General features: G+C 35.1%; 3 protein-coding genes and 1 pseudogene across 4 annotated transcripts; 2 read left to right on the forward strand and 2 right to left on the reverse strand.

Moving 5' to 3' along the window:
• Positions 1-1,104: 1,104 nt before the first annotated feature.
• On the reverse strand, positions 1,105-5,115 carry LOC140871861 (uncharacterized). Of its 2 annotated transcripts, none has more exons than XM_073274603.1 (5): positions 4,958-5,114; positions 3,367-3,450; positions 2,595-2,752; positions 1,948-2,023; positions 1,105-1,633 (listed from the first exon to the last, which is right to left on the reverse strand). In XM_073274603.1, exons 2-5 carry the CDS (start codon positions 3,413-3,415, stop codon positions 1,407-1,409), a joined length of 510 nt encoding a protein of 169 aa, XP_073130704.1. In that variant the 5' UTR covers positions 3,416-3,450; positions 4,958-5,114; the 3' UTR covers positions 1,105-1,406. The 2 variants fall into 2 exon arrangements, with proteins under 2 accessions (XP_073130704.1, XP_073130703.1); XM_073274602.1 differs by having other exon boundaries at positions 1,116-1,633; positions 3,367-3,486; positions 4,958-5,115.
• Positions 5,116-9,820: 4,705 nt separating this feature from the next.
• Positions 9,821-12,758, reverse strand: LOC140872258 (uncharacterized). Its single transcript, XM_073275075.1, has 4 exons — positions 12,025-12,758; positions 11,823-11,904; positions 10,467-10,858; positions 9,821-10,393 (listed from the first exon to the last, which is right to left on the reverse strand). Exons 1-4 carry the CDS (start codon positions 12,547-12,549, stop codon positions 9,824-9,826), a joined length of 1,569 nt encoding a protein of 522 aa, XP_073131176.1. The 5' UTR covers positions 12,550-12,758; the 3' UTR covers positions 9,821-9,823.
• A 5,620-nt stretch (positions 12,759-18,378) lies between these two features.
• On the forward strand, positions 18,379-19,793 carry LOC140872047 (uncharacterized; annotated as a pseudogene).
• Positions 19,557-23,530, forward strand: LOC140872337 (uncharacterized). The gene is made up of 7 exons (XM_073275158.1): positions 19,557-19,685; positions 21,029-21,102; positions 22,003-22,119; positions 22,240-22,312; positions 22,397-22,493; positions 22,855-22,962; positions 23,454-23,530. Exons 2-6 carry the CDS (start codon positions 21,095-21,097, stop codon positions 22,917-22,919), a joined length of 360 nt encoding a protein of 119 aa, XP_073131259.1. The 5' UTR covers positions 19,557-19,685; positions 21,029-21,094; the 3' UTR covers positions 22,920-22,962; positions 23,454-23,530.
• Positions 23,531-24,441: the final 911 nt, after the last annotated feature.

Consider the following 24,441-nt stretch of genomic DNA (forward strand, 5'->3'; position numbering starts at 1 on the left):
TTCTCATTCATAAAAAATATTTAACCAAACGAATATCCAATTAATCCTGTAAGGCTGAGTAAAGTCCACAATCCTTGTTCTATCTGTTGTAATGGTTACATCCCCCACGGCAGCATCATATCTCTGTGAAAAGCCTCTAAAATACAAAAACTAATAAAATCTTGCAACTAAAACCACATAATTTGCCCAAAATTGCCTATAATCATTGAAAAACTAGGAATGCAATACTTCAAACACAAACAAGGAATTAATAGCAAAATTGCCAGCAATAATCACTGAAAAACTCGGGGTTCAAGTCTTCAAGAGCTAGTATTCCCTAAAAATAAGATGCAGTTCAACTTTCATCATAACACCACATAACATGAAACCTCCAGATGTTTCCCAACTCAGCAACAAGTATGGAACACAGTCAAGCAGAATAAATAAGATTTCAGGCAGACTGAAAAAAACGAGCTTGGATGTTTCCCAACCAGCAAATATACATCAAACTAAACTCGAACGAATTAAGCAATGAAGGCTCAAAGAAGACATGAGGCGACAAAACAGCAGCATAACTCTTAGCAAGAACTTTCGTCAATCTAATTATGTGCTGTAAAATTGAGTGTATGCGTGAAATAAAATTTCCTAGGCCACCATAGATCTTGTCGATTTCAGATTAAAAAAAAAAAAAAATCCGACCTTCACCCCATAATTACTCTTCGTTCTTCAATGTAGCAGCGATCTTCTCATTGTATGACAGCAATTCGAGATGTTATCAACAACTACCGAAAAGCTTTCTAAATCACGAACATGCAACAACTACCGAAAACCTTTCTAAATCACGAACATGCCCACGAAAATGTCCGAGATTGGTTAATTTGAGGAGACACGCAGATCCAATGATCCCAAACATGGTTCGTAGCTAGAGATTTCAGATAGTAGGAACCGATTGAGAATCTGTGAAAAGATTAGGGCATGTAGGCACGAATTGGGACAAAATTCGATTAGAATTATGGGCCAGAAATAAGCGGTCTGTATATCCAACCGACCCGAGTTAGAGTCCATCTCACGAAAGATGACCCGGAGGCGGAGACGGACTTAGACAAGTGTTTGTCATAATCATTTACTTTTTCAAATTTAAATACATATTGTACTCACTACAATTGGAAGCAAGTGTTTTATGTCAACGACGGACGGACATAAATTATAATCAAGATCAAAATCATTGACAGAAATCACAATTATTGAAAGAAAAAAAAATGAAAAACACTCATTTACAGTTTGTCTATATTACCCTTCGAAATATTTTTATGTTGCCTAACATAATTTTGGCGAATAATCTAACATTCCAAAAGTTTTCAAGTATGTCATCGCCGTTTGGTTCGTTAATCTCAAATTCACCAAATGGACACGAAGATATGAAGTGATTATCTCCTTCCTTGTCGGTAAGGTTCTTCACTTTCTTGGTCCTTCAAGAAGCCCAAGAAAGCAAGGAAGGCGAACAAGAAAAATCCACCGGACCAGTGCCCACCACCACCGCTTCCGCCGCCGCCGCCGTCATCGTCGCCTCCTCCTCGGTCACCTACACCGCCATCATCGTCAAGTGGTGGAAGACCAGTTCCACCATCATCAAGTTCCCGAGACTTCTCTTTCCCTGGAATCCATTACAAAACTGTTTCAAATACTTTGGAGAGAATGTACAACTCATTTACTCGGAAGCGGATGTCTAAAACATTGTCAAAAGAGAGGCTTAAACGGTTAACATGAGAAGGTTAACATGAAAAGCAGATAAATCAAAATAAAATTAAGTTGTTCCACGAGAATGCACCCAAAAAATAATAATAACAATAATAATAATAAATAATAAATAAATAAAAATATACAGAAAAGCAAAAAATTAAACAAAAGATAAGAAAATAAAATCTAACTGCAAACCGTAAATTGAAGAATGAAGGCGACTGTTATTACATTGAAAAGGTGCAACAGTAATGGTAGATGATTGCCTCGTAACTGTTTGTGTCTGTTCTGCAGCACAAGTAGCATTCTGCAGTTTAAGGTGAGAATCAGTACATACAAGAAAATTCTTCAAGTTTCTCATATCCTCGAACAAGTTCCCAGAAGTACAAGTGCTAGGATGCAAAAAAACAAGTTTATGACATCCTCCAAGAAATTTCACATTTTGTATTGACCAGGGACTAAAAAGTGCCCCAGAAGTTTTTGGAAATAAATATACAAGTTCTTGTCATAAAGAACTATAACGTGAAACATATTTTCCTCGCTGGCCACATAGCAACAACCACTGAAAGGCCAAAAAAAGCTACACCTTCCACTAATTTTCAGTAAGTACAGTCCATCTTTTCTACAGTCGATGGTTTTTTAAAAAAGAGACTCTTGTTGCCAAACATAAAGATTCTATAAAAAGAGAAGGCCCTCTCTTAAAGTCAGCATTACAAAATCAATTGGCAAAGAGTAAGGTAGCGTTTGCAACTTCTAAAAATAAGTGATTATGGATTTTTTACTTAACAAATTGTTAAAGAAAAAATTCATAATCACTTATTTTTTTAGAGTACAAACACTACCTAAATCTGATCTCAAGCACAGTACAACATAATTACCAGTGAAGCAGCACATATAGATGTGTGCTTTACTCGGAAAACAGGCCTAGCACTTTCTCGGCTTCGTAAGGGCTGAAAATGCAAGTGAAGTGACTGAAGCCCAACTGGAATGAAACAAACATTCTTCTTTTGCTTTAGGCATTGATCTTCTGATCTAGCTGTGAAAATGTAATACAAAAGCATGAACCATTAAATATATCTGCACTCTCAAGTAGGGCTAATTTCGCATTGTCCGCAGGCACTTAAATGCATGAAAATAGATAAGAAGGATGTTGTGGCAGACTTTTCGACAAAAAAAATACTGAGACTTCTCGACAGTATTTGTGAACATGCTACAAAACTAAAGCAGCAAGTGAAATTACAAAAACCAGATACCAAAGCATGTTACTAAGCAGGGAACATCTAATCTGTACACAGGCAGAGGAGCAGTCAACAGAAATTTTTCATCGTTCAAAGAAGAAAAAGAGCATTTTAGGCAACCAATTCTTGTCGCACTCTTTACTCCTCCATATGATAGGGCTTATGATGTACAGTAAAAATCACACACTTTGAGGTTATCTTTGTGTATCACAAAACCTCTTTTCAAGAATATGGTGCAAGCTTCAAACCATTGTGAATGCCTCAAGTTAAAGTTAACTAGTTACTCTATGTTTATGTTGAAACATTGCAACGGACGGATTTCAAATATCAGAACAATAGCAGTCCAACTCATCCACAAACTCAATGTACATATAATGACAACTTGAAATGACATGAGTGGAGAAATACATACCAACTGATAGGCTTGTAATTGGGTTGGCAAAAGTAGCACACTGTGACATCTCAACGCCAAGAGATGATGAGGAAATAAATTGTGCTGTTCAGCGAGATGAAAAGATGTGTATTGATAAAGCTTCATGTTGGTGTATAGTAGATTGCAACAAAAAAAATCGTTAGTTCGCATTCTGAGAGAGCACATCTTCAAAAACTTCAAACCAATATAGAGCACAAATAGAAAATAAACCAACAGATAACAATTACGCAGTGTTTGGTTCAATTGATAGGATTATTGAATGATTATTAAATGAATGATAAAAGATATGATAAATAAGGATTGGTAATTTGTGTTGAAAATAGTATTATGTTTGGTTTGATTTTTAGGAATAAGATTAAATAATGGTTTAAAATTTTTTGTCAAAAATACCATTTATATTTTATTGGATGGGTGATTTTTAGGTTGGAGGAAAAGGAAAACTATGAAATTTATGTGTAAGATAAAAACAAGGATAAATAATACTAGGTTGAGTGGAGGGTTTAGTTAACTTACTATAAAACAACTTTATCCTTTCTAGGTTAGATTAGCTTGTTTTAATAAAAATCCTACCAAACAATGGATTAAATAAAAAAGCACACACAAATCTACCTAATCCCTTGTAGCAAACAAGGGCTTATAGATATAGCAAACAAGACCTTTTGTTATTATTAATATGAAGTATATACCACCACACATTCATATCATTCACACCTTTCGACAAAGCCGTCTAGATAACTACAATATTAAAAAAGAAACAGGGTGAATAATACAATATAAGGTTTCTTATTCACATATTGAATTGACATGATATTTCGCCAGATCAGGATTTCGCAAATACTGAAAAATAGAAGGAAAAATTTTGTTGTTACTTGGAAACTAAGACATTACCAACCGATTCTGAAAACTTAAGGAATCTTCAAAAAAAATTGGATAGAGCAAACAAAATTCTTCAAAAAAAAAAAAAAGGAGAAGGCACACATGCATCATCTTATTCTGCCAAGTGTTCTTAAATTACATTGTTTGCGACAAAAATATTTTTCAAGGTTGGATTTCAATAGAGCTCGAATCAAATTAAAATTTGGATTGAAATTATTTTGTGTGTATGTGACCTTATTCATATGTATTCCTGCCCATTTGAACTTTTTGATCGATACAATAAAATTCAGATATAGAATTCAATCGCAAGAAGTAACTTTGATTCCTCAAGACTTAAGCTAAAAGTAATCCATAATTATGATATCATTATTTTAAAAAAATAAAGATCTAATCAATTTTCAATCGCAAACAACACGAAAAGCCAGAAAAAATTAAACAAATCAAAGAAAAGCGAGAAATGTCATAACTTAAAAGAAACGAAAACAAAGGCCCCGTTTGGTTTCAAAAGCCAGGCCAAAAAAGCACTTTTTTAAGTGCTTTTCATTTAATAAAGTGTTTGGCTGACCAGAAAAGTGCTTAAATAAGCACTTTTTAAGTCAAAATTAGAGTTTTTTCAAAAGCAAAAAATTATAGTTTAAAAAAGTGTTTTTTTTAAAAAAATGTCTACCAAATCCAAACGGAGCCAAAGAATTACCTTATCGACTTTTCGTGTTGGTGCAGATTTTCCGTTAACGAATCGGAAGTTAGGGCTGAAGGTAACAGGGGAGAGAAGCGAGATGTAAAAATAATACTAACTTCCAAGAAAACAGACGGAGAATGGGTCGCCAATGAAGAAGAAAAAATCAAAGATCGAAAGTTTAAGCCACAATATTATATATATATATATATATGAATGAGTTTCTTTCAAGAAGTGTCCACCTATTATATATATATATATATATATAAAAGTTTCTTTTAAGTGTCCACCTATTATGCTCATCATCATGCCCATCAATGATGTGGCACTATTATATTGTATGTGATAAACTGTATGTCCAATAGAATAATGTCACATCATTGGTAAACATGGTAGTGGGCATAGTAGGTGAGCACTTGAAAGAAACTCTATATATATATATATATATATATATATATATATATATATATATATATATATATATAGTTATGCTATGCTGCCCACCTCCATGCTCACTTATGATATGGCAATCATCCAATGGATGAGATGAATCATAAACAAATGATTCATTCAATGGATGAGTGTCACCTTATAGGTGGGCATGGTGGTGGGCACGAAAAGTGGACAGCATAACAAAACTGTATATATATATATATATATAGATAGATATAATTTTTTAAAAAAAAAAACCAACAACATTGGATGACAATTTTTACGGAACCCGATGGAGAATCCGATACCCGACCCAAATGGACGAGGACATAGAGGTGTTTTTTGGTCCCGATTAAATAAATGAGTAAATGAGTATGAGTATCTCATGTATGGGGATGGAGGCGGACCTAGTAACATCCTATCCATACCCGATTAAATATAAATATTTATTTATTTACATATTAAATTATATTAAAGAAATGTTAATTTAATTTTTTTTTGTTGAATTTTGTTAGTTGGACGAAACAATGAAAATTATTAGTATAAATTTAATCCTATTTTGTAGTATAATGATGTTGAGATAAATTATTTACAACATTTTATTATTTCTAATATAATTCTTAGGTTACTGATTTTCTTTTATCTTTAATTTTTTTTTCTTATCATTTTTTTAAAATTATGATATAAAAATCTGGTGAATAAACATAAAATAATTAAAATTTGAAAAAATATATTTGTATGGATAGATACGATAAATGGGAATGGGTAAGACATAGATATCCGATCCTCCGATGGGTATGAGGATAAAATTGAATACATGATAGATATGGGAATGAAGATGGAGATGAGGATGAGGATAGATTTAATAAATAGGTATGAGGATGAATTTAATAAATTTACCCATACCCGATCCATTGACATCTCTAAATACAACAAATTTACTAACAGCCAAATAGCATCTATTTGAGACCGGCTCATAGTCTAATTAATCTCATGTATCCGTCGGTTGTCTGAGACTTGAGTTAGAGTCTTCTCTTATCTCTTTATAATTAAAAAAAAATGGATTCCTTTGATATTTTCAATCACACTTTTACATTTAGTTTTAGATTAGTGAATATATAATATATCATTTTTAATTATAAATTTTACAATTTTTCAATTTTAAATAGTACATACATCTTGTTATAATAGGCTAAGGCTCCGTTTAGTACGTGTGACAGGATAACAGATGGATTGATAATTTAGTAGATAATGACAGGATAGTTTAAATATGTGATGTCTTTATTTGTTGTTTGGTGTGAATGATTAGGTGACTTGGATTATTTGTATCATGTTTGTTGCACATGATAATTTTATTGATAGATTTTAAAATAATGGAAAGTACCGAAAATACCCTTTGCGAATAAATCATTATTATCACTTTCTTTACATAAGGTTGGAAATAAAGTTGCAGGTCCCAAGATTCAACGATGGAAAGCCCAATATAAAATCGTGGAAAACCCTTCTCCTCGGCATCCCGAATGCCCATTTCCTTCGGTTCAAAGAAGCTGAACGAAATCCTTGGGAGCGCAATTTGTTCTGTTCTTCGTGCTCTGTAAAAGGTAATCAATACTAATTTACTCCTGTCTTGGCCGTTAATTCAGCAAACTAATTTTTAATTTCATTTAATTAAAGTGTGAAAATTCCTTCCACAGATAGATATGATTTCGGAAGTTTTCTCATGCACTGATGTTAAATGTTTGAGTTTTTGTTCATATTGTGGATTTTTATGTATGTATATTTTGCTTTTTCGTTTTATTAGATTGGAAACGTCCAAATATATTCCCCAATTTGTTTTGACGTTGAAAATTTTTGGTTTCCACTATAGAATGTTTATATGACTAAAATTACTACTTCGTCAATACAGCTGATTATTTTATAGTGTTTTTTAATTGAAGTGAAATTTAGCATTGTGTTATGATGTTTAGATACATATGGTTTGGAAGTGACCATTTTCGTAGATGGTTACGACTACAGATCGTTCTTTTTTTGACATTTTTTTCCTTTCATGTTCGTAGCTCTCAACCTGCAGTGGTTATTGGAAAGATGGTAACGTTTTCGTACCATTTGCAACCTTAAAATGCTGAGTTATATTTTATTGTGTATGCCGTGTATTTTCTTGCAATGTTTGTTTCCTTTTACAGGGCAAGACGTATGTGGTATTCAAAGGGCACAACCCAGGACTTTATACTAATTGGCAGGATGCGGAACTGGAAGTTACCAGATTCAGCGGGGCTTCGCACGCTTCCTTTCCCACTAGAAGTGAAGCATTGAAAGCTTTTAATAAATACATGGAGAAGAGGCAAGACACCGAAAGAACGTCTTCTCCAAATCAAGCAAATTCGACTACAACAAATAATTCAACTTCCACAAGTACTTCAAGTTCACGACAACCCCTTGAATCTCTCAACTTAAGGCAACTTATAGATGCTCAGAGACAGTTGGCAAATGAGCAACGAAAACTTTCGATAAGGGTTGCTGAGATAGCCGAGGCAATGGAGAAGAAGTTGCGTTCGATGCGTTTAAGCGATGATATTATGTAGAACAAATCCGGCCAATAAACACAAGGTTGTTATGGCCTAAGAATGTATCATTTTGTGTTGGTTTCTTTGTCCAGAAACTAACTGCTACTTATTATGTTATAAATTATCCTAAGTATTGTATGATGCTAATGTATTAAAATAGTGAGAAGTATGCTGGAAATGTAAGTGTTTCCTATATGGACCAGAATGTTCAATGTTTATAAACCTTGTAAGTTATCTCAATTAAATTATGTTTGATCATAGTTATTTTTTTTATGTTATTCTTGTTTCAGTATGGTTATTGAGCATTAAAAATGGCCCACCTAACAAGCAACGACAACTTGAGATGAAGACTTAACCACAACATTGGAATTGACTAATTCTGCATCATGAATCTACTGCCAAAACTTTGATGGACATAAGACTGCAAATTATCATCCAAAAGATATTACAGCCTTATATTCTGATGCTTAGAATTTAATAGAAGAGATGTCCAACCACCATCCTGTATGGTCAACATTATTACGCAGAGAAATGCAATAATTCCCTTCCAGTTGAGATTGCTCCATGGTTGGTGAGATGACATTTATTTCTCTTAAAATTTCTACTATATATACCACGCATTCTTGTACAAGAATTTTCTCAGATGATAGAAGACACCTAAAAGCTACTTGCATTATCTATAGGATATGTCTAATTCCATCTCTGATTCGGCCTCCACCAAAGAATCAACCAAGAACACTGATGAAAACCCTCCTGATATATATGTTCTGTCCAGTGATGATGAGGATGAACATGTGGAGATTGTCTTAATATCTTCTGATGAGGATGATGGGCTGCCACCTCCTAATACAACTGCTGGCAGTGATCAATACATTGAATGGAAAAAACCAGATGGTGAGAATTTAAAGAATACACCACCAGAAATTGACAGGAACACTATAGAAGATGATGGAGGTCTTGAAAAATCAAATGACTCGGACGATGCAACCACCGAGACTACTGTTGTGATCATCGACGATAGCAGTTCCGACTCCTACTATCCTCGTAGCTCTCAATCATCTAACTCAGTCTCTGATGTGTAGGGTGCAACTATGGAATGAACATCAACGTAAATAATGTTTGGTGAAGGAGACTCCTCTTTTGTGCCCCATGTTTTGATTGATTATGCATGTAGGTAATCAATATGTGAAGCAACTTTTGTAAGCAGCCTGTGATTTACTTTATGGGGCAGCAGTATATTGACCTTCTGTGAAATATCTGCTCAAGCCAGGCTTCTACTCATCTCAATGTCGAGCATCCAACACTTGTGTATATTTTAGTAAATAAATTACGTTGATGTATATTATATGTGTTGGTTCTTTGACTAAAGATTATGTTGTTATGTAGTCTATGAGATATTAGATGTGAGTAAATGTTGAGCCAAGAATATATATGCGTGACATAGCAAACCAAATATTCCATGCATGAATACAAACACTCAAAAGAGTTCATTGATGTGAATATTGGTACTGCCCGAGGCCTTTCAATATTTGTTTAAAACATTAACAGTGACATAATAGTCTACTGCATTGAAAATGTTAAATAACTCATATTTACTCACAAATCATAATATATAAACATTCTTGTTCAGCAAAACATACAGCATTACAATTCACATCCACTTGTTACAAACAAGTGGTGAACTACCTTAGGCAAGCTCAAACAAGCTTGATAAAGTTGCTGAGCCAAAACAATTGGCAGTGCTAGTTGCACAAGATAGTGCAGCACAAGTGCAGATACTACCATGGTTTTTTTCAATATCATGCATATATTACATAGGGTAGGCCAAAATACAAAATACAAATTCCAAGTATGTTAATCATGAAACTGAGGAAGGCCTCCACCTTCTTCAATCTTTGTGCAACAGCCTTTGAATCAAGCTAACTCTACCCTCTTCAGGCAGACGCAGAAAGAGGCCCAACTTACTTGGATTGTCCACCATCAACTCTGCCACCAACACTTTTTCATCCATGTTGAACTCTCTCATGTCTCCTAGTGCGTTAAATGCCTTGTCCAATAGTGCAGCCACCTTCTCGTCAGTCCCGAGTTGCTTTACGAGATCCGACATAGTGGACTTAGTAATGTCCGCTAAATTGTTGATAGCATTGACAATACCATCTTCATTTTCAACATTTTTCTTGCGTTTCTTAGAATTCAACTTCTTAGCACTAGTTGCATTGGACAGAGGACTTTGCGAAACTGAAACTGATTCATCTGCACCCTCCATAGTATTGAGAAACTCAGTGGACACATAATCGACATCGGGGCTTACATCATTGACCCTGCTCAGAATTTCTTGTACAGCAGTAATAAATGGCTCCACGTAATTGCCTGCTGCCCTATCGTTTCCAAATATCTCGCACCAGTCATTGAAATACGGCCACGATTTATTTCGCATGAGACGTGCATTACTATCCCCCTGTAAAATAAATGCACCAAATAATAACTCATCATGCATGAATATTGTTAACAAGCTTTAAAAGTTTCCATACCTTAATAATTTCTTCCCACGCATCGTTCGAAGCATCAATCATTTTCTCAGTTTCATTCCAACCTATACCACTGCGACTTAACATGGACATCAAGGAGCCATGTGTTTTCTTCCACACGTGAATTTTAGAGATTATGTGTGGGTTAGCCCGTATGTTTGAACCTGGAAACACTTTGGCGAGCTCAGTCTCCAAGAAAGACAAGTAGCCACAACGAAAACCATTCTCGCTTTTAAAACCTCGATGAACTGCTGTTTTCAAAGATTCGATAAGGGCTTCTTCCTCTCTGACGCTCCAAGTACGACGTGTTTTCTCAGATTTTGTGCCTCGTCCATTCGCATTGAAAGAGCTTGGACCAGAATCCATATCTTTGGACATATGAAATGTGTGATCACCTGAAAATAAATTGTTTGTCAATAATGCTGACATAAAAAAAAAAATTAAAGTGTAAATGTTAATCATGAGACTGAACATATATGGAGAATAACATCTAATACAACTAAAATTGGTCAAATATTAAAAACATTGAAAGCATGGATATATTACACATAATTAGTCAACAGACTATCATACACATACATGAGTTTAAACAGGACTCTAAACGTAACAATCATAAGGAATCCAAGACTTAGTCAATAATAGCACGCAATACAAGTCTCCATAATACGATTTAAGTCTACATTTGGTACATCCACATTGCTAAATTGTCTCTCCACGTGTCCCAAGCTTGAGAAGATGTCAAAGTTTCTATAAAGTCATCATTTTGGCCATGCGTTGGACTAATGTTGTCATCTTCTAGTTCTTCAACAGGATCATCGGGCATTTGATTTCGGATGAAATTATGCAATAAAATACAAGCCATTATCATTCTATTTTGTATTTTCAAGGGGTAAAATGAAGGTGATCGAAGCACAGCCCATCTCTTTTTAAGCATCCCGAATGCCCTTTCAATTACATTACGCGCACGACAGTGTTTTGCATTGAAACACTCCTTGTAATTTTCTGGCCCAGTAGATGAATTGGCCCAAGCATCCAAGTGATATCGCACTCTCCTATATGGTGTCAAGAACCCCTCTACGTTTGCATATCCACTGTCACAGAGATAATAGCATCCTGTGACATAACAATGAATGGATATTAGATTACTCAAGGGAACCGTAAAAAGTTCACGAATCTCATTTCTATTAAGACAGTATAACAAACTAAACATATTACCTCTTGGAACTTTGAAACCTTCATTTCTTGTTACAGCATCACGTAGGACCCTTGCATCAGCTGCTGATCCCTCCCAACCACAAAGCGCATAAATGAAATTCATATTATGATCACATACACCCAAAACATTTATGGCAATAGTACCCTTTCTTGTTCTGAATTTGGGCTTCTCATTTTTTGGAACATGCACACTAACATATGTACCATCCAATGCTCCGAGACAACCCTGAAAATTCATTAAAAATTTCAAAAAACAGTAACAAATAGTACGCAAGTGAGTGATGTTTCAAAGTAAACATTATTTAAAAGTTGTACTTTCCCAAAGAAGTGAAATATTATCTCTTACCTTAAACCATTTCCATGTTTCATTTGATGAGTCTTCTCGGATAGGAACTGACTTCACCAAAAGTATAGGATGTAGTTTCAATATTGAGGACAACACTTCGTGGAAATGATTGCTCACTGTATGACCACTACGCATGTAATCATGCCCGGTTACTCGGTTTTTTTTATGATGTGCTAAAATAGATAGGAACATAGCAACCTTCTCCTCTACCTTCACATATCTAGATTCGACCAGCCCTCCGACATTACTTAGCAAGTAACACAATCGTGCGAATGCATTCCGATTCATTCGCAAATTCAAAACACACTGAGCATCGCCAATTTCAGTGATCCTATGTAAGTGGTTAATTTGTGCATTTAATCTTTGTGTCATATTGTAAGACACCTCCCTTCTATGTGTGACACGTCTTCGTTTGGCAATTACATTCTTGTAGTGTCGTGCTAAAACACATACCATCAACAAATTCCCCAACAACATACGGTGCACCAGAATGATAAGGATAATGTTTCTACGTCTTGTGTCCATTGGTTGAAGTACTTAAGAAAATATAAAAATCATTAGTTGAGCAGCCCAAGTACAAATTAGGAATACAAAGTTGACTTCATATCAAAACAGCTGCAAAAATAATGCTTCATGTAAGATGCTCATATATCCGAATATGTCTTCTGTAAATCGGTAAACCTTTTTTGTGATGAAGGATGCAGACAACCATCGATTCATTATGTGAATAGATGCGTAATGTAATATGACAATAAATAATCTGAACAAAGGTGTTAACGTGTTGGAAAACCGACAACCAAAACATAAAACCTAAAGCCAAATTACTCAAAGTAATGAATCTGTCGACAGACAAATTGAAGTTTTCCCACGTAAACAGTGGGTAGATTTCACACGACACCTTTTAGATCGAGCCGGTCAAATATGTACTTTGTGCAGATATATATGTACGTATTTCATACCAAAATTGGAACCCAAATTTGGAACCATTACTCTCAAAGGGAATGTTCGTACCTTATGCAGCGACAAACTTTAAATCCTGAGCTGTTGGCTACGATCTTTGTCCACGGATCTCGTTATGAGTATACCCCATTATCTTTCGCTTTTTCAGATCTGGATCCGATAAGAATGACGACACAACTGGCTTATAAATTATGTTAAAATATTAAGGGGCAATTTGGTAATGTTGGCCTTCAATCTTGTTCACTGTAGACAAATGGATTCCTAAAACCAGCGTGAGGAATGGATTTGTTTTCCACACGTAACAGTAAAAAATCCCGGGGCTTCGAGATTGGAGGGAACGCCTAAATTACGAGAGAAACATAGGTTAAGGGATCAATCACAGCCTTATCATAGACACCGAACACAGCCTAAGTGTTTAGTGGAGGGGGAATAAATACCTTACAAATTTTCGGCTTGATTAGGTTTGGGTTCACAAATAACAATCTTGTTATATCAACTCCGACGATGACACAAGTCCGCAAAGCAAACTAACGCGGAATATAGGTTCGTGATCAAAGTGAACTTAATAAATACTAAGGCAATGAATCGGCAGAAACCTACTTGGTAGATAGTAAATTATCAATAAATTAAACATATTCACAAAAGTGTCCAAATAAATAATAATAAATTCAAATAAAAGTAAATCCTCATCTCAAGATACCGGACATCTAGTAATATTCAATCTTTGGACAGAATATTACTTGTAAGTTGTAAGTGATATTTTGTTGTAGTAATCAAATACTGATAATAAGAACATATCAAATAATAAATCTCCTTTTTAATAGATTTATTATTCACATATAAAACTAAATAGTCATCACATATTTTAGTACCATAAGTGCACATGTGGTTCTGTTAAATAATAATCTTTCTTTGGACCGACTAATTATTCGCATAAGTTACATGAACAAAACATTTTATATTCTACAAGAAATTAATTTCCATGAGATATATCACTTTGGCAACGTATTTTCTTCAATCAGTTTATCCCAAAATATATATATATTATCCATTGATTTATTCAAATTTAATATCAAATAAAACTGACCATTTTCTTTTTTTAAAAAAATAAATTTAAATATTTTGGTCAAATTCAACTATTTAACGTTGACAGTAGGGAATGCCTATGACCATATCTTCAATGCAGACCGGCGAGCAAGTCAGGCGGTTAACTGTTCACAGTGATTTTTTCGGGTTGTATGTTTGTATATTCAAAATTAAATGACTCATATATATGGACTTGATAAACTGAATCCATAGGAAACAATCAATAAATTCAAATAAGGCAAACCTCGTAAGAGAACATTGAACACTGATAGTAAATAACATGTCAAGTAACAATATTTTTTTTGGCCATTTTATTATTAACTTGAAAATCGAATAACTGTCATATGTTTACCCCCACAAATGCATAGGTAAGCTTATTAAATATTAACTTTCCTTCGGCCTAATTAATACTCATAAAAATTAAATATAAAAAACTTTTTTATATTTCAAAATAAATTGATTTTTGGGCTTTTAACCAAATTAAGAATTATCCAAAAATATATGATGGGTTAGAAATTTTCCAGATCAATCAAACCCTCTTGCTCAAACGGTCGCCTGTCTAGGAATATCTCTTCCAAGGCTATTCCAATCTCAAGAAAATCATAGGATATTAAGAGCAAAAGATCTTTCCTTCTTCAAACCAAGCCAGATGATACCCACAAGTATCTATTTCAACAATCCTTGTGAATCTGAATCTATTCTCTAGAACTATCCAAGTCTAATCCAGATAGTCACTCTATCTAAGACTTAGTTCTGTACTTTATTCGATATCAAAAAATACCTTCCGCCTATGACAATCCCGTCAAGAGACAATCTTATCCCTCGGTACAAACCCAGTACCAAAAACTAAACAACTCGGTCCTTTTAAAAAATTCTACTGGTAATCGTCAGTCCGCCTACTAGATATATCCATCTAGTAATTCTCATGAACTAGAACCATCTTGATAGTTATATCCCTGGCTACTACTGCGTAAAATATCAAGACTGAGGTAACCTTTCCATAAGCCTATCTGGAATAAATCCTCCTGAAACACCGGCATAGGGTCGCGCTTTCTTACCCATCTTAATCAGCCAACACAATCCACAGCCCCTAGTATAAGCCATCAACATGCCCTCGATGAAATCCATCATCTCTGGCGACAATCTATTTGTAAGGCCCGGGATTATTTAATTTAATCCGAGATTATTTAATTTTGATCCGAGTATATTTAATTTGGGAATATCTAGAGTTTCGATTTAAATTCTAATATTCTTAAATTATTTAGGATTGAAATTAAATTAAAATAAGGCCGAGGACTGAATTGTAATTTTTGAAGACTTGAGGGACTAAAATGTAATTTGGCTGAAGTTATCTGATTTTAAATTTAATACTCAGCATGTCAACGTGTATTTCCATTGTGAATTCAGAAATAATAACAGAGGGGCCGAGATCCTTTCTTTTCTTTTGATTTCTTGATTTTCAAATCCTTGTATCTTTTGATCCGATCGTCTGATTTTGATTCCGTTTAGTGTTCTGGAATCCTTGCAACAAAGGCTTCAATTTAACGTAAGTCTTTATGTATTGCATCATGTTTTGAGAATCAAGATATGGCAGAGATCAGTACGTTTGCATATAATTATGTTCTTGAGGTGTTGTATCATTTATTTTCAAACAGAATCGACAAACGACTATCGATTGTGTTCTTATGATTTCCAGCTTATGATTCGAGTTATATATCTGCTGATATATGGGATTATGATGATACTTTTCTGGTTTTTATAAGTTATATGCTGATATGAGTTGGGAAATGGTTTCGATATTTTGTCGGTTACCGATTTTCAATCGCTACGCCACCGATTTAGGTTTTGAGACTGTTTTGATAGCCGATGATTGAGCTGAGATGTTAAGTGATATGTTATTGATGTTGTAGCAATGTTATTTTCAGTTTCAGAGTTTATTCGGAGACTATTGACTCAAAAACCTCAACTTTAAACTGAAGGAAGAAGTGACGAAGGTTTGAAGTGGTTTTGATTGACGATTCTTGATGATTTTGGATTGATTCTGAAATGGTAGACTTGAACGAAGTTTGATATGTGTCTTTTGATATTGTGTTTCAGATTTGAAGCATTCCGAACTGAGAAATACGAAGGTATAATGACGACATCGCGAGTCAGGGATTTGAAACTCGGGAATGACGTTTCTTGAGTTGTCCCGCAAAAATCACATACTTGATTATCTTTTGATTTGTTTTTGATGTTGTCGATCCATCTCAGGTAGTGGATCTTTGAGTTTGAGTCGATATGATATGCTATTGAATTGATTCTATGTCAAGGTCTGAGGCGGCCTTATTTTCGAGTCAAGAATGACTACGATAGATGGATATCCATGTCAAGATCGTTTACGAATCTTGATGGCAAACGACGTTATATGAATCAATTCATAATTGATATATGCGTTATTTACTCTATTATTGAGTCGTTTATAAATAGAGTTGATATGATTTCTTTAACGCTTTATATATGTCGATTATACTGGGAATTATTTCTCACCAGAGTTTATCCGGCTGTTGCTTTGTTTTGTATGTGTGCATTGCAACAGAGGGGACAAGAGCTAGTCAAAGATGTCATTGATAGCTCGAGAGAGAGATTGAGCAAGTGAGGACTCGGGTTGTAGCTGAAGGACTAGGCCTTTGAATGTATCAAACTTAGTAGACAATTAGAAACTTGAAGCACACTTTTGAGACTTTGTGTAGTCTATGGTTTATTGCCTTTGATATTATTATTTTGATGTAATAAAGGCATGGATTTATGCTTCATGTTTAGTACTATCATTATATGCATATTCCTTAATATATTCAACCATGTACTGTATTGCTTTGAGGTGATTCAGATTGAATGTTCAAGTTTTGACAACACAATACTTTTCTGCAGATTTTCTGGGCAGAGTGGCCACTCGATCGATAGGATTTCACCGATCGAGCGAGGCCTATTTTTCTTAAACAAAAACTTCCATTTTCTTGCTCGCTCGATCTGTAAGATTTGACCGATCGAGCGAGGCCATGATTTGCCCAGACCCGAGGGATGAGATTCCTTGCCCGCTCGATCGGTAGGATTTTACCGATCGAGCGAGGTGCAATATTTTTTTTAAAAAAATTTTATTTGGCTTGAGTATTATTTTAAATACATGATTAATTGTTTATTAATCGATAACTGTCCTAAGACAAGATTAGCAACCCGAGGTCCCCACACTATTCTAGGTCTAAATCAATCCGTAACTTAGTATAGCCTATGCCCTTGATGAGACAGATCATCATTTGGCATTAATCACATACTCACCAATCCTTTCTAGGAGAACACTTAGAACTAGCCATGTGGAAAGTACTAAAAGTATGGTTACTCAAAAGCCTATGAGTCACAATAGTCGAATACTGACCATCTAACCACTGGAATTATAAAATCCCAAACATCCAATCATTTGAACTTACTATTCCAAGTTTTGAACAATCCCTATTACAATCCCATGTAATAGAATAATCCACTAAACCCATATCAATACAAGGAAAAGATAGGTAATGAAACGACTTCTTAATGCATCAAAATCACCGCAATCATTAAACCACTGAAATAGGTTTAATAAAAAATTTATTACAACCTCTTAGTTACAACTACTAAGAAACTCCAACATCCTGAAGTAAAATTACAACGATACAATCGTCACAGCTAAAATATTGTTTACAGTAAATCTTAATACAGTATTTAAAACCCAAGTATCCGCGAAAGTCTTTCATCCCGTCTACTGATCTTGAACGTGAAGTTTCCTGTCTATCCCATCCAAGCATCAATACAAACATGCTGGCAAAATCTCTTCCGCACTATCTCCTGCAAAGGCCTCCGGCAAGATCTTCCCGTGGAATGATTTGTGCTCACTTACTAGCCTTCTAGCTATGCTCGACATCAATGCATGTCAGCAGACTTCCTCCGCACAAGATCAAAAAGAGTTTACCATCTTACCATACCTTCATGCATCACATGAGGCATTCTCTAGTAAGAACCATGACAATCTCTCCAACTACTAGTGGCCGGATGATTTTCAGAGGAGCGTCTTTTTAGCCTGACGAAAAGGATGCAAGCATCAAGTGTGTTCCAGCCAATCATTTACCACTGCCTCTAACCTCTGGTACTTGATCCAAAGCTAGGATCTATATGAGTCAAAATCTTTATGTCTCATACACGATCCTTCTTTCATGCCCAATATTCTGGGACCTGAGGTTAGCTCTTCGTTTCGTCTAATCTCTATATGAGTCAAAATCTTGATCTTTTTGAAATGCTATGACAGGTTCAGCTGATAGAACCGTTAAATTCTGGGACCTTGAAACTTTTGAGCTAATGGGTTCAGCTGGACCTGAGGTTAGCTCTTCATTTCGTCTAATCTCATGCCATGTATTGTACTGTTGACATGTTTTTCTTCAGGTTTTGTGAGTGTTGTATTCAATGATATTCTATGAGCATCAACTATTGTTCATGTGTTTGAATTTAGTCCACTGGAATGCGTTCTATGACCTTCAATACTGATGGCAAGACCCTGCTATGTGGATTGCATGAGAATCTAAAAGTAGGCTTATTTATTTGTATTTTGAGATAATGCACCAAAGTTTTACCCGGTGCTTCTCATTTTGACTTGATTTTAATGGCGTAGGTTTTTTCATGGGAACCCATAAAAAATTATGATACTGTAGATGTGGAGTGGTCAAAATTATCAGACATGAACGTTCATGAAGGGAAGCTTCTTGGATGTTCATTCAATCAAAGTTGTGTTGGAGTATGGGTTGTTGATATTTCGGTAACAATCAAATTTGTTTCTATTTCTGATATGGATATTTAACTTTTTATATTTGAACTTCTACTGATGATGTGCTGCAACTTTGTGATGCTTCTAGCATATTGAACCATATGCAAAGGGCAGTACTGTTGGATTAAATATTCACCTTGAGCCAAAACCTCATTCTGGTGGTTCAACAATATTGAAGGATGATCATGTAAAGGATGGCTTGGGAAGGCTTTCAATTTCACACAATGCCAATTCTGTGAAAGAGACTAGTTTTCTGTCCAGCAAAATTCGGAAGTTAGCAAGGATTCCAAATCACTTTCCTGTATGTAAATCTTTGACATGTTTCCTTTTTCAATATTTGGGAATATTTACATTTTCTCTTATCTCTCGCAATTCTTTTATACTATCATCTATCCGTAAACATTTCTGTGGTCTAAATATTATTTTTGTATATGCTTATTGAAGCTACTGTCAGTGCTTCTTGCACCCCTCAAAGGACAAGTTTAAATGTTGTTTCCAGACCTACTCAAATCGATTCATCAAAGGTGGTCAATGCACCAGCTACAAAACGGCAAACTACAAAGGTCCAGTCCATATGGTTAGATCTGAATGCTTCACCTTATCTCCACGTACTCTGGAAATACTGGCATGCTTTTTTTTTTATTCCCACCCACAAAAACAGAGAGGCTATCCTTTACCTGGTGGAGATGAGTGAGTTTTTGCTAGTGAGGAGGATACTATTGCTGACTTGATCGAACCCCACAATCAATTTGTTGGTTCCATGCAATTTTGTCTAGCCAAACTACAGGTATATCTTGTGTGGTGACTATTTTGTGGAGTTTTTTTGTTCTGGAAGTTCATCCCACCTTATGCGCCTGTGTATTTGCGTGCTCTTTTCAGTGGATTATCAACTTGATTCCATCATATCTGAAGCCACATAACTATAGATGTAGATAGACACTAAATATGTTTTCATAACATACATACATACATACCAGAGAAGAGAGAGAGAAAGGAGAAAAAAAGAACTTGGAGGTTGAAATGCGAAAAATCTTGTTCAACCTTTTCTCGTATGTACATGGGAAAACAAGAAGGGTTTTTCTTTCTGGTTGACTTAAGGTAGTGTTTGAAATTGCTTATAGGAAGTACTTTTGACACACTTTTGATCTTTTCCTTTGCAAATTTAAAGGTATTGCTTCTAGGAAGCATTTTTGAGCTTTTACTTCACAAAATTTAAAAAGACTATCTAAGTATAACTTCAATCTGCTTCAAAAAATTTGTTTAAATTTTTTCAAGGAAAAACTCAAGAGTGCGTCCCAGAAGCAATCTCAAACACTACCTATGTATAATTTCAATGTGCTTCAAAAAAAGTTGTTAGATGGAGCAGTATACTTTGTTGTCCCATGGAAATAAAAAATCATTCCTTGGGAATGTCTTGGGTCCGGAATCTTGTACTGACCAAAGTACAGAGACCGGCCCTTGAAATTTCTGGAGCTCCTTTCTTTAGAAAATTTGAATTATGTGATCGGAAACTCTAATTCATGGGCCACATAACAAGTAGCTTATGCTACATTGTAACATAGTTATCTGCTTGCTTTTCTTTGCCAATGGGAGTCTCTTTTCTTTATGTGTTGGTGATGATAAATCTTTGTAGAGAAGGTTTGTTGAAGCCTCTTTTTGAAACGTTTATCATGTTGTGTTGAACTCACAATATGCATTTTGACTAATTTGATGCTTTTGTAGTTTTGTTACACTACAACAAGACGAATAATCAAATATTCAAATGTGATACTCTTTTCGTCTCACTATTTAGGCTTGTGTGTGTTTTCACGCAGATTTAAAAAGTGTTTGGAAAGGTGAATTTTTAAGGCAACTTCTAATTTTGCCTTTGTTTAAAGAAGATTTTAATAGGCAAAAAGTGTACATGTAGTTAATGATTAATTTAACATGGGTAACTGCTAAAAGAGTTGGAAAGAAAACATTAAATATAGAAATTGGACTATATAATTGAGACAGTATGAAAAAAGAAATGCAACCTAAATAAGTGGGACGGAGGGAGGATATATTTTCTGGAATAATTATGGCATGCTTTGGGAGTGTTTGATTCTAGAAAGTGAAATAACTCTTATTTTGCATGGCACTAATCTGCAGGTAGTCCACAGCTACTGGAAAAGGCATATATCAAAGGTGTTCTCAGTGCTATCAGTAGAATGAGTGATGATAGTGTAAGTGTTATTCTTCCAATATTGTAGATAGAAACATCACTTGTTTATTGCTTTACCAGAAGCAGAACAATGTCCGATGCCATCTTCATATTGCCAGTGCAAGCAGTGGAGTATTTATATTTCCTCATATTGCAGGTGCTTGCTGATTTAATGAGCCTTTTGGCAGAAAAGATCGATATGGTTACAATAGACATTTGTGCTTGTGTTCCGCCACTTCTCACCTGACTTCTTGGAAGTAATATGGATAGAAAAATATAACTCTTATAAAAATCTATAAGAATGTTTCCATTTCTGAGTGTATATTATTTTTAGCAAAGCAGGGCCTTTGTTTGTTGGAAATATAAATATGAGGTTTTATATAACATCATCGAACCTTTTGTAGATTTTGTATTCTGCATGTTTCTGAGTTTGGATTTGATTAGCAGAAGGGAAATAATTTTGAGAATTTACTATTGACGACTTTAACTGACTTTTAGAATCAAATTAAGCCATTTGAATGCCCGAAAATGCTTTAGTCATCTTTCTTTGTGCTGCAGAACAAGTGGGACCTGAAAGACGAAAGATGATTTTAGGGACCTTTTGCTGGATGTTATTCATACTTAATGCTAGATGCTGCGTCTTATGTTTGCTTAGGGTTATTCTCTTTGGTATTCATAAACTCGTTAGCGTGATGATTCTTATCAGGGACACTACGTTTAATGAATGAAAAAGTACCACTTTGGACTTTACCTTTTGGGTAACATTGTTTGGCTCTGATCGGTCTCTTATTGATAAGATGCACTCGTGCACATATCATTTTATTCACGCAGTTGGCTGTTGTTTGTGATGACCCAAAAACATTAGATCTGTTGTGAACTCGTGATTGTTATATAGAACTAAAAAAAAACTGTTTTTCTTTAGGCATCAAGAAATTTCATTAGACATGATTCTAAAGCTGGTCAGAGTATTTGGATCGGTGATCTACTCTTCATTATCAGCACAATCACCTATCGGTGTAGATATTGAGGCAGAGCAAAGGTTCGGTTGGTTCATTCCTTGATTACATGCTTGTTTCATTCACTAATATTATTTGAAGCATTGATAATTATTTAATGTATCTGATCGGAAGATATGTCCCTTGCTTTATATTGTGGTAAGGCTGGAGCGTTGCAATCTCTGCTGTGTTGAACTTGAGAAAGTAAAGCTCTGCCTGCTCGCCTGCCCTTATGAGGTATGGATTTCATGTTTCACATGAAGGTTATGCAAATACCTTGGTCATTCTATCTGGTTTCAATTCTATTTACCAATTTTGCAGGAGAGGGGGTTCTATGGCCAAGTCTTCCCAAGAGCCGAATCTGGCTCTTCAGGAAGTTTCATGAGTAAATCATTAACATTCATTACACTATACACTGGTCAGTAACTATGATTTTTTTTACGGTACTGCGAATTGGTGTTATGCTTCTTTCAAACTTCTGGCATCCTGTGTAGATTCATGTCACCACTGACCGATTATTCTTTTAACTCGAACTTCATCCGATTATTCTTTTACTTGTCCGTCTAATTGCGTTGTTTGTCTAACCCAAAACGTCTCTTGACTTTAATCTCTATACATAGTTGAGAGAAGCTCGATTATATGAATTTTTATGTACTAAGAGAATATGAGAGGATCATAGCTTAGTGAAATATGTACAAACTACAAACTTGATTTATTTCTGTTTGAAAAGTTTACAAAGCTTTCTGACATCTGGTTGTAATTTTTTATTTTTTTGACAGGCGGTGTGTTCAAAGGGCAGGGACGTAGTCATTTGGTTGTAATTTGTGGGGCTTCATGGAATTAGAAGGTTGCTCAGTTGTGCTATCGTACTTGAGAACATATGTAATGTGAGTTTATTAACCTTTTATTCCTAATTCAATTGTATTACTACTAGCTTAGCTATAATACTAGCATGGTATCAGAGAATTTACAACTTGTCACATTATACACACAGACGCACACTCTCTAGCAAGACAATTTAAGCATAAAACTTTAGAATGGTTGATGACTTGATCCCAAATTTGAGCCGGATTCCCAGTTTTGAGATCCAATTGGAACCATTCACTTCCTGAACTCATACAAAAAAAAAATGAAAAGAAACGAATCTGAACGTATTTTTTGGTGTTTTGCTCATGAAATTTGTAGTGTGTTTCGGTGAAAAAACTTTCAATTACATGGTTACTAACAGTAAAATGTAGTTTATGGTGTATATACAAGATATGATAGATGAGTTGCACAAGTATTATGTTTTCTTGCCTTCTTACTCCACCCCTTTTAAATTAAAAAAAAAATAGACAAGAAAAGGGAGATTAATCGCTTTCTCTTTTCTTTTCTCCAGCACTCCCGGACTGATCATCGGGAATGCTTAGTGCTTGGAATATGAAGGCTATGAGACTTGGTAAGAGGTAGTAGAATCCGAGGATGGGTGGAGTTTCCTCTATTTGTCAAGGGTTCCTAATTCGCCTAAACCTGATTGTGTTCCTGCTCCATTTGAAGCGCAGGACGAAGTCATTAATTCCCGGAACCTACCTGACTTCACCTACCTTTTGTTATTCCTTAACTTTTCTTGTCTTCCTGACCAGAGCAGACCAAAGTAAAATTTCGCAATCCGAATACAACAACTCGTCTTCATTACCAGGTAATGGATACCATTGCGTTGCCAAGACCTGATTCCTTGAATGCTGAATTCGAACAGGAGTACAAAGTTTTGGAAGCTCCTGGAATAGCTTGAGTCAGGCAAAATGGCTGCGTGTGTTTGCCGTCTTTCTCCAGCTCAGAATGGCAGAATGACCGCAACAGTGTTGGATCTCGGATCTCTATCATGCCCAAGACGCAGCGTAAGTTTAAATTTAATTTTGACGTTCAAAATTATATTGGACACTCGTATGGTTTAAATAACATTCATAGGGAGTTAAGAGATTTATACCTATCAATCTTAAAAGATTGACGATAGCTCCAACTATTTCGAAAAATCGAAAATAGCTCAACTGGATTTTCACCTTTCTTCAAATCAGGTCCACGACCGGATTTCCTGTTCCTCTTCTAAATCACACTTAAAATAAGAAAAAATTTAACGAAGAGAAAAACAAAATGATGACTGGCCGAGAAGAGAACTTCGAGCAGAGCAAACAATTTTTCTCCGTGTTTTCCTTCTGAGAGCTTCTGCTCTCCTTTTATTCCCTCACCCCCAATCAATATGAAATATTGATTGGGGTTGAGTAAATGAGTTGTCGGGGAGACAACTCATTTACTCTTTTTTTAAAAAAAATTATAATAATATAATATATTATTATAAACATAAGGTCCCACATTCATAAATATATATA

The sequence above is a fragment of the Henckelia pumila genome, unplaced genomic scaffold (assembly GCF_033568475.1).
Source record: "Henckelia pumila isolate YLH828 unplaced genomic scaffold, ASM3356847v2 CTG_461:::fragment_3, whole genome shotgun sequence".
In the NCBI taxonomy this organism is placed as follows: Eukaryota; Viridiplantae; Streptophyta; class Magnoliopsida; order Lamiales; family Gesneriaceae; genus Henckelia; species Henckelia pumila.

Coding starts and splice junctions, on each gene's coding strand:
- LOC140871861 (XM_073274603.1), bottom strand. CDS start 3,415: ATGTCACAGTGTGCTACTTTTGCCAACCCAATTACAAGCCTATCAGTT. Junction 2,024..2,594: donor CTATATGTGCTGCTTCACTG/GTAATTATGTTG, acceptor CTTAAACTGCAG/AATGCTACTTGTGCTGCAGA. Junction 1,634..1,947: donor TACTGTTGCACCTTTTCAAT/GTAATAACAGTC, acceptor AATGGATTCCAG/GGAAAGAGAAGTCTCGGGAA.
- LOC140872258 (XM_073275075.1), bottom strand. CDS start 12,549: ATGGACACAAGACGTAGAAACATTATCCTTATCATTCTGGTGCACCGT. Junction 11,905..12,024: donor AAACATGGAAATGGTTTAAG/GTAAGAGATAAT, acceptor ATGAATTTTCAG/GGTTGTCTCGGAGCATTGGA. Junction 10,859..11,822: donor CAAATTCAGAACAAGAAAGG/GTACTATTGCCA, acceptor ATTTATTTTCAG/GTGATCACACATTTCATATG.
- LOC140872337 (XM_073275158.1), top strand. Junction 22,120..22,239: donor GATATTGAGGCAGAGCAAAG/GTTCGGTTGGTT, acceptor TATTGTGGTAAG/GCTGGAGCGTTGCAATCTCT. Junction 22,494..22,854: donor ATTCATTACACTATACACTG/GTCAGTAACTAT, acceptor TTTTTTTGACAG/GCGGTGTGTTCAAAGGGCAG.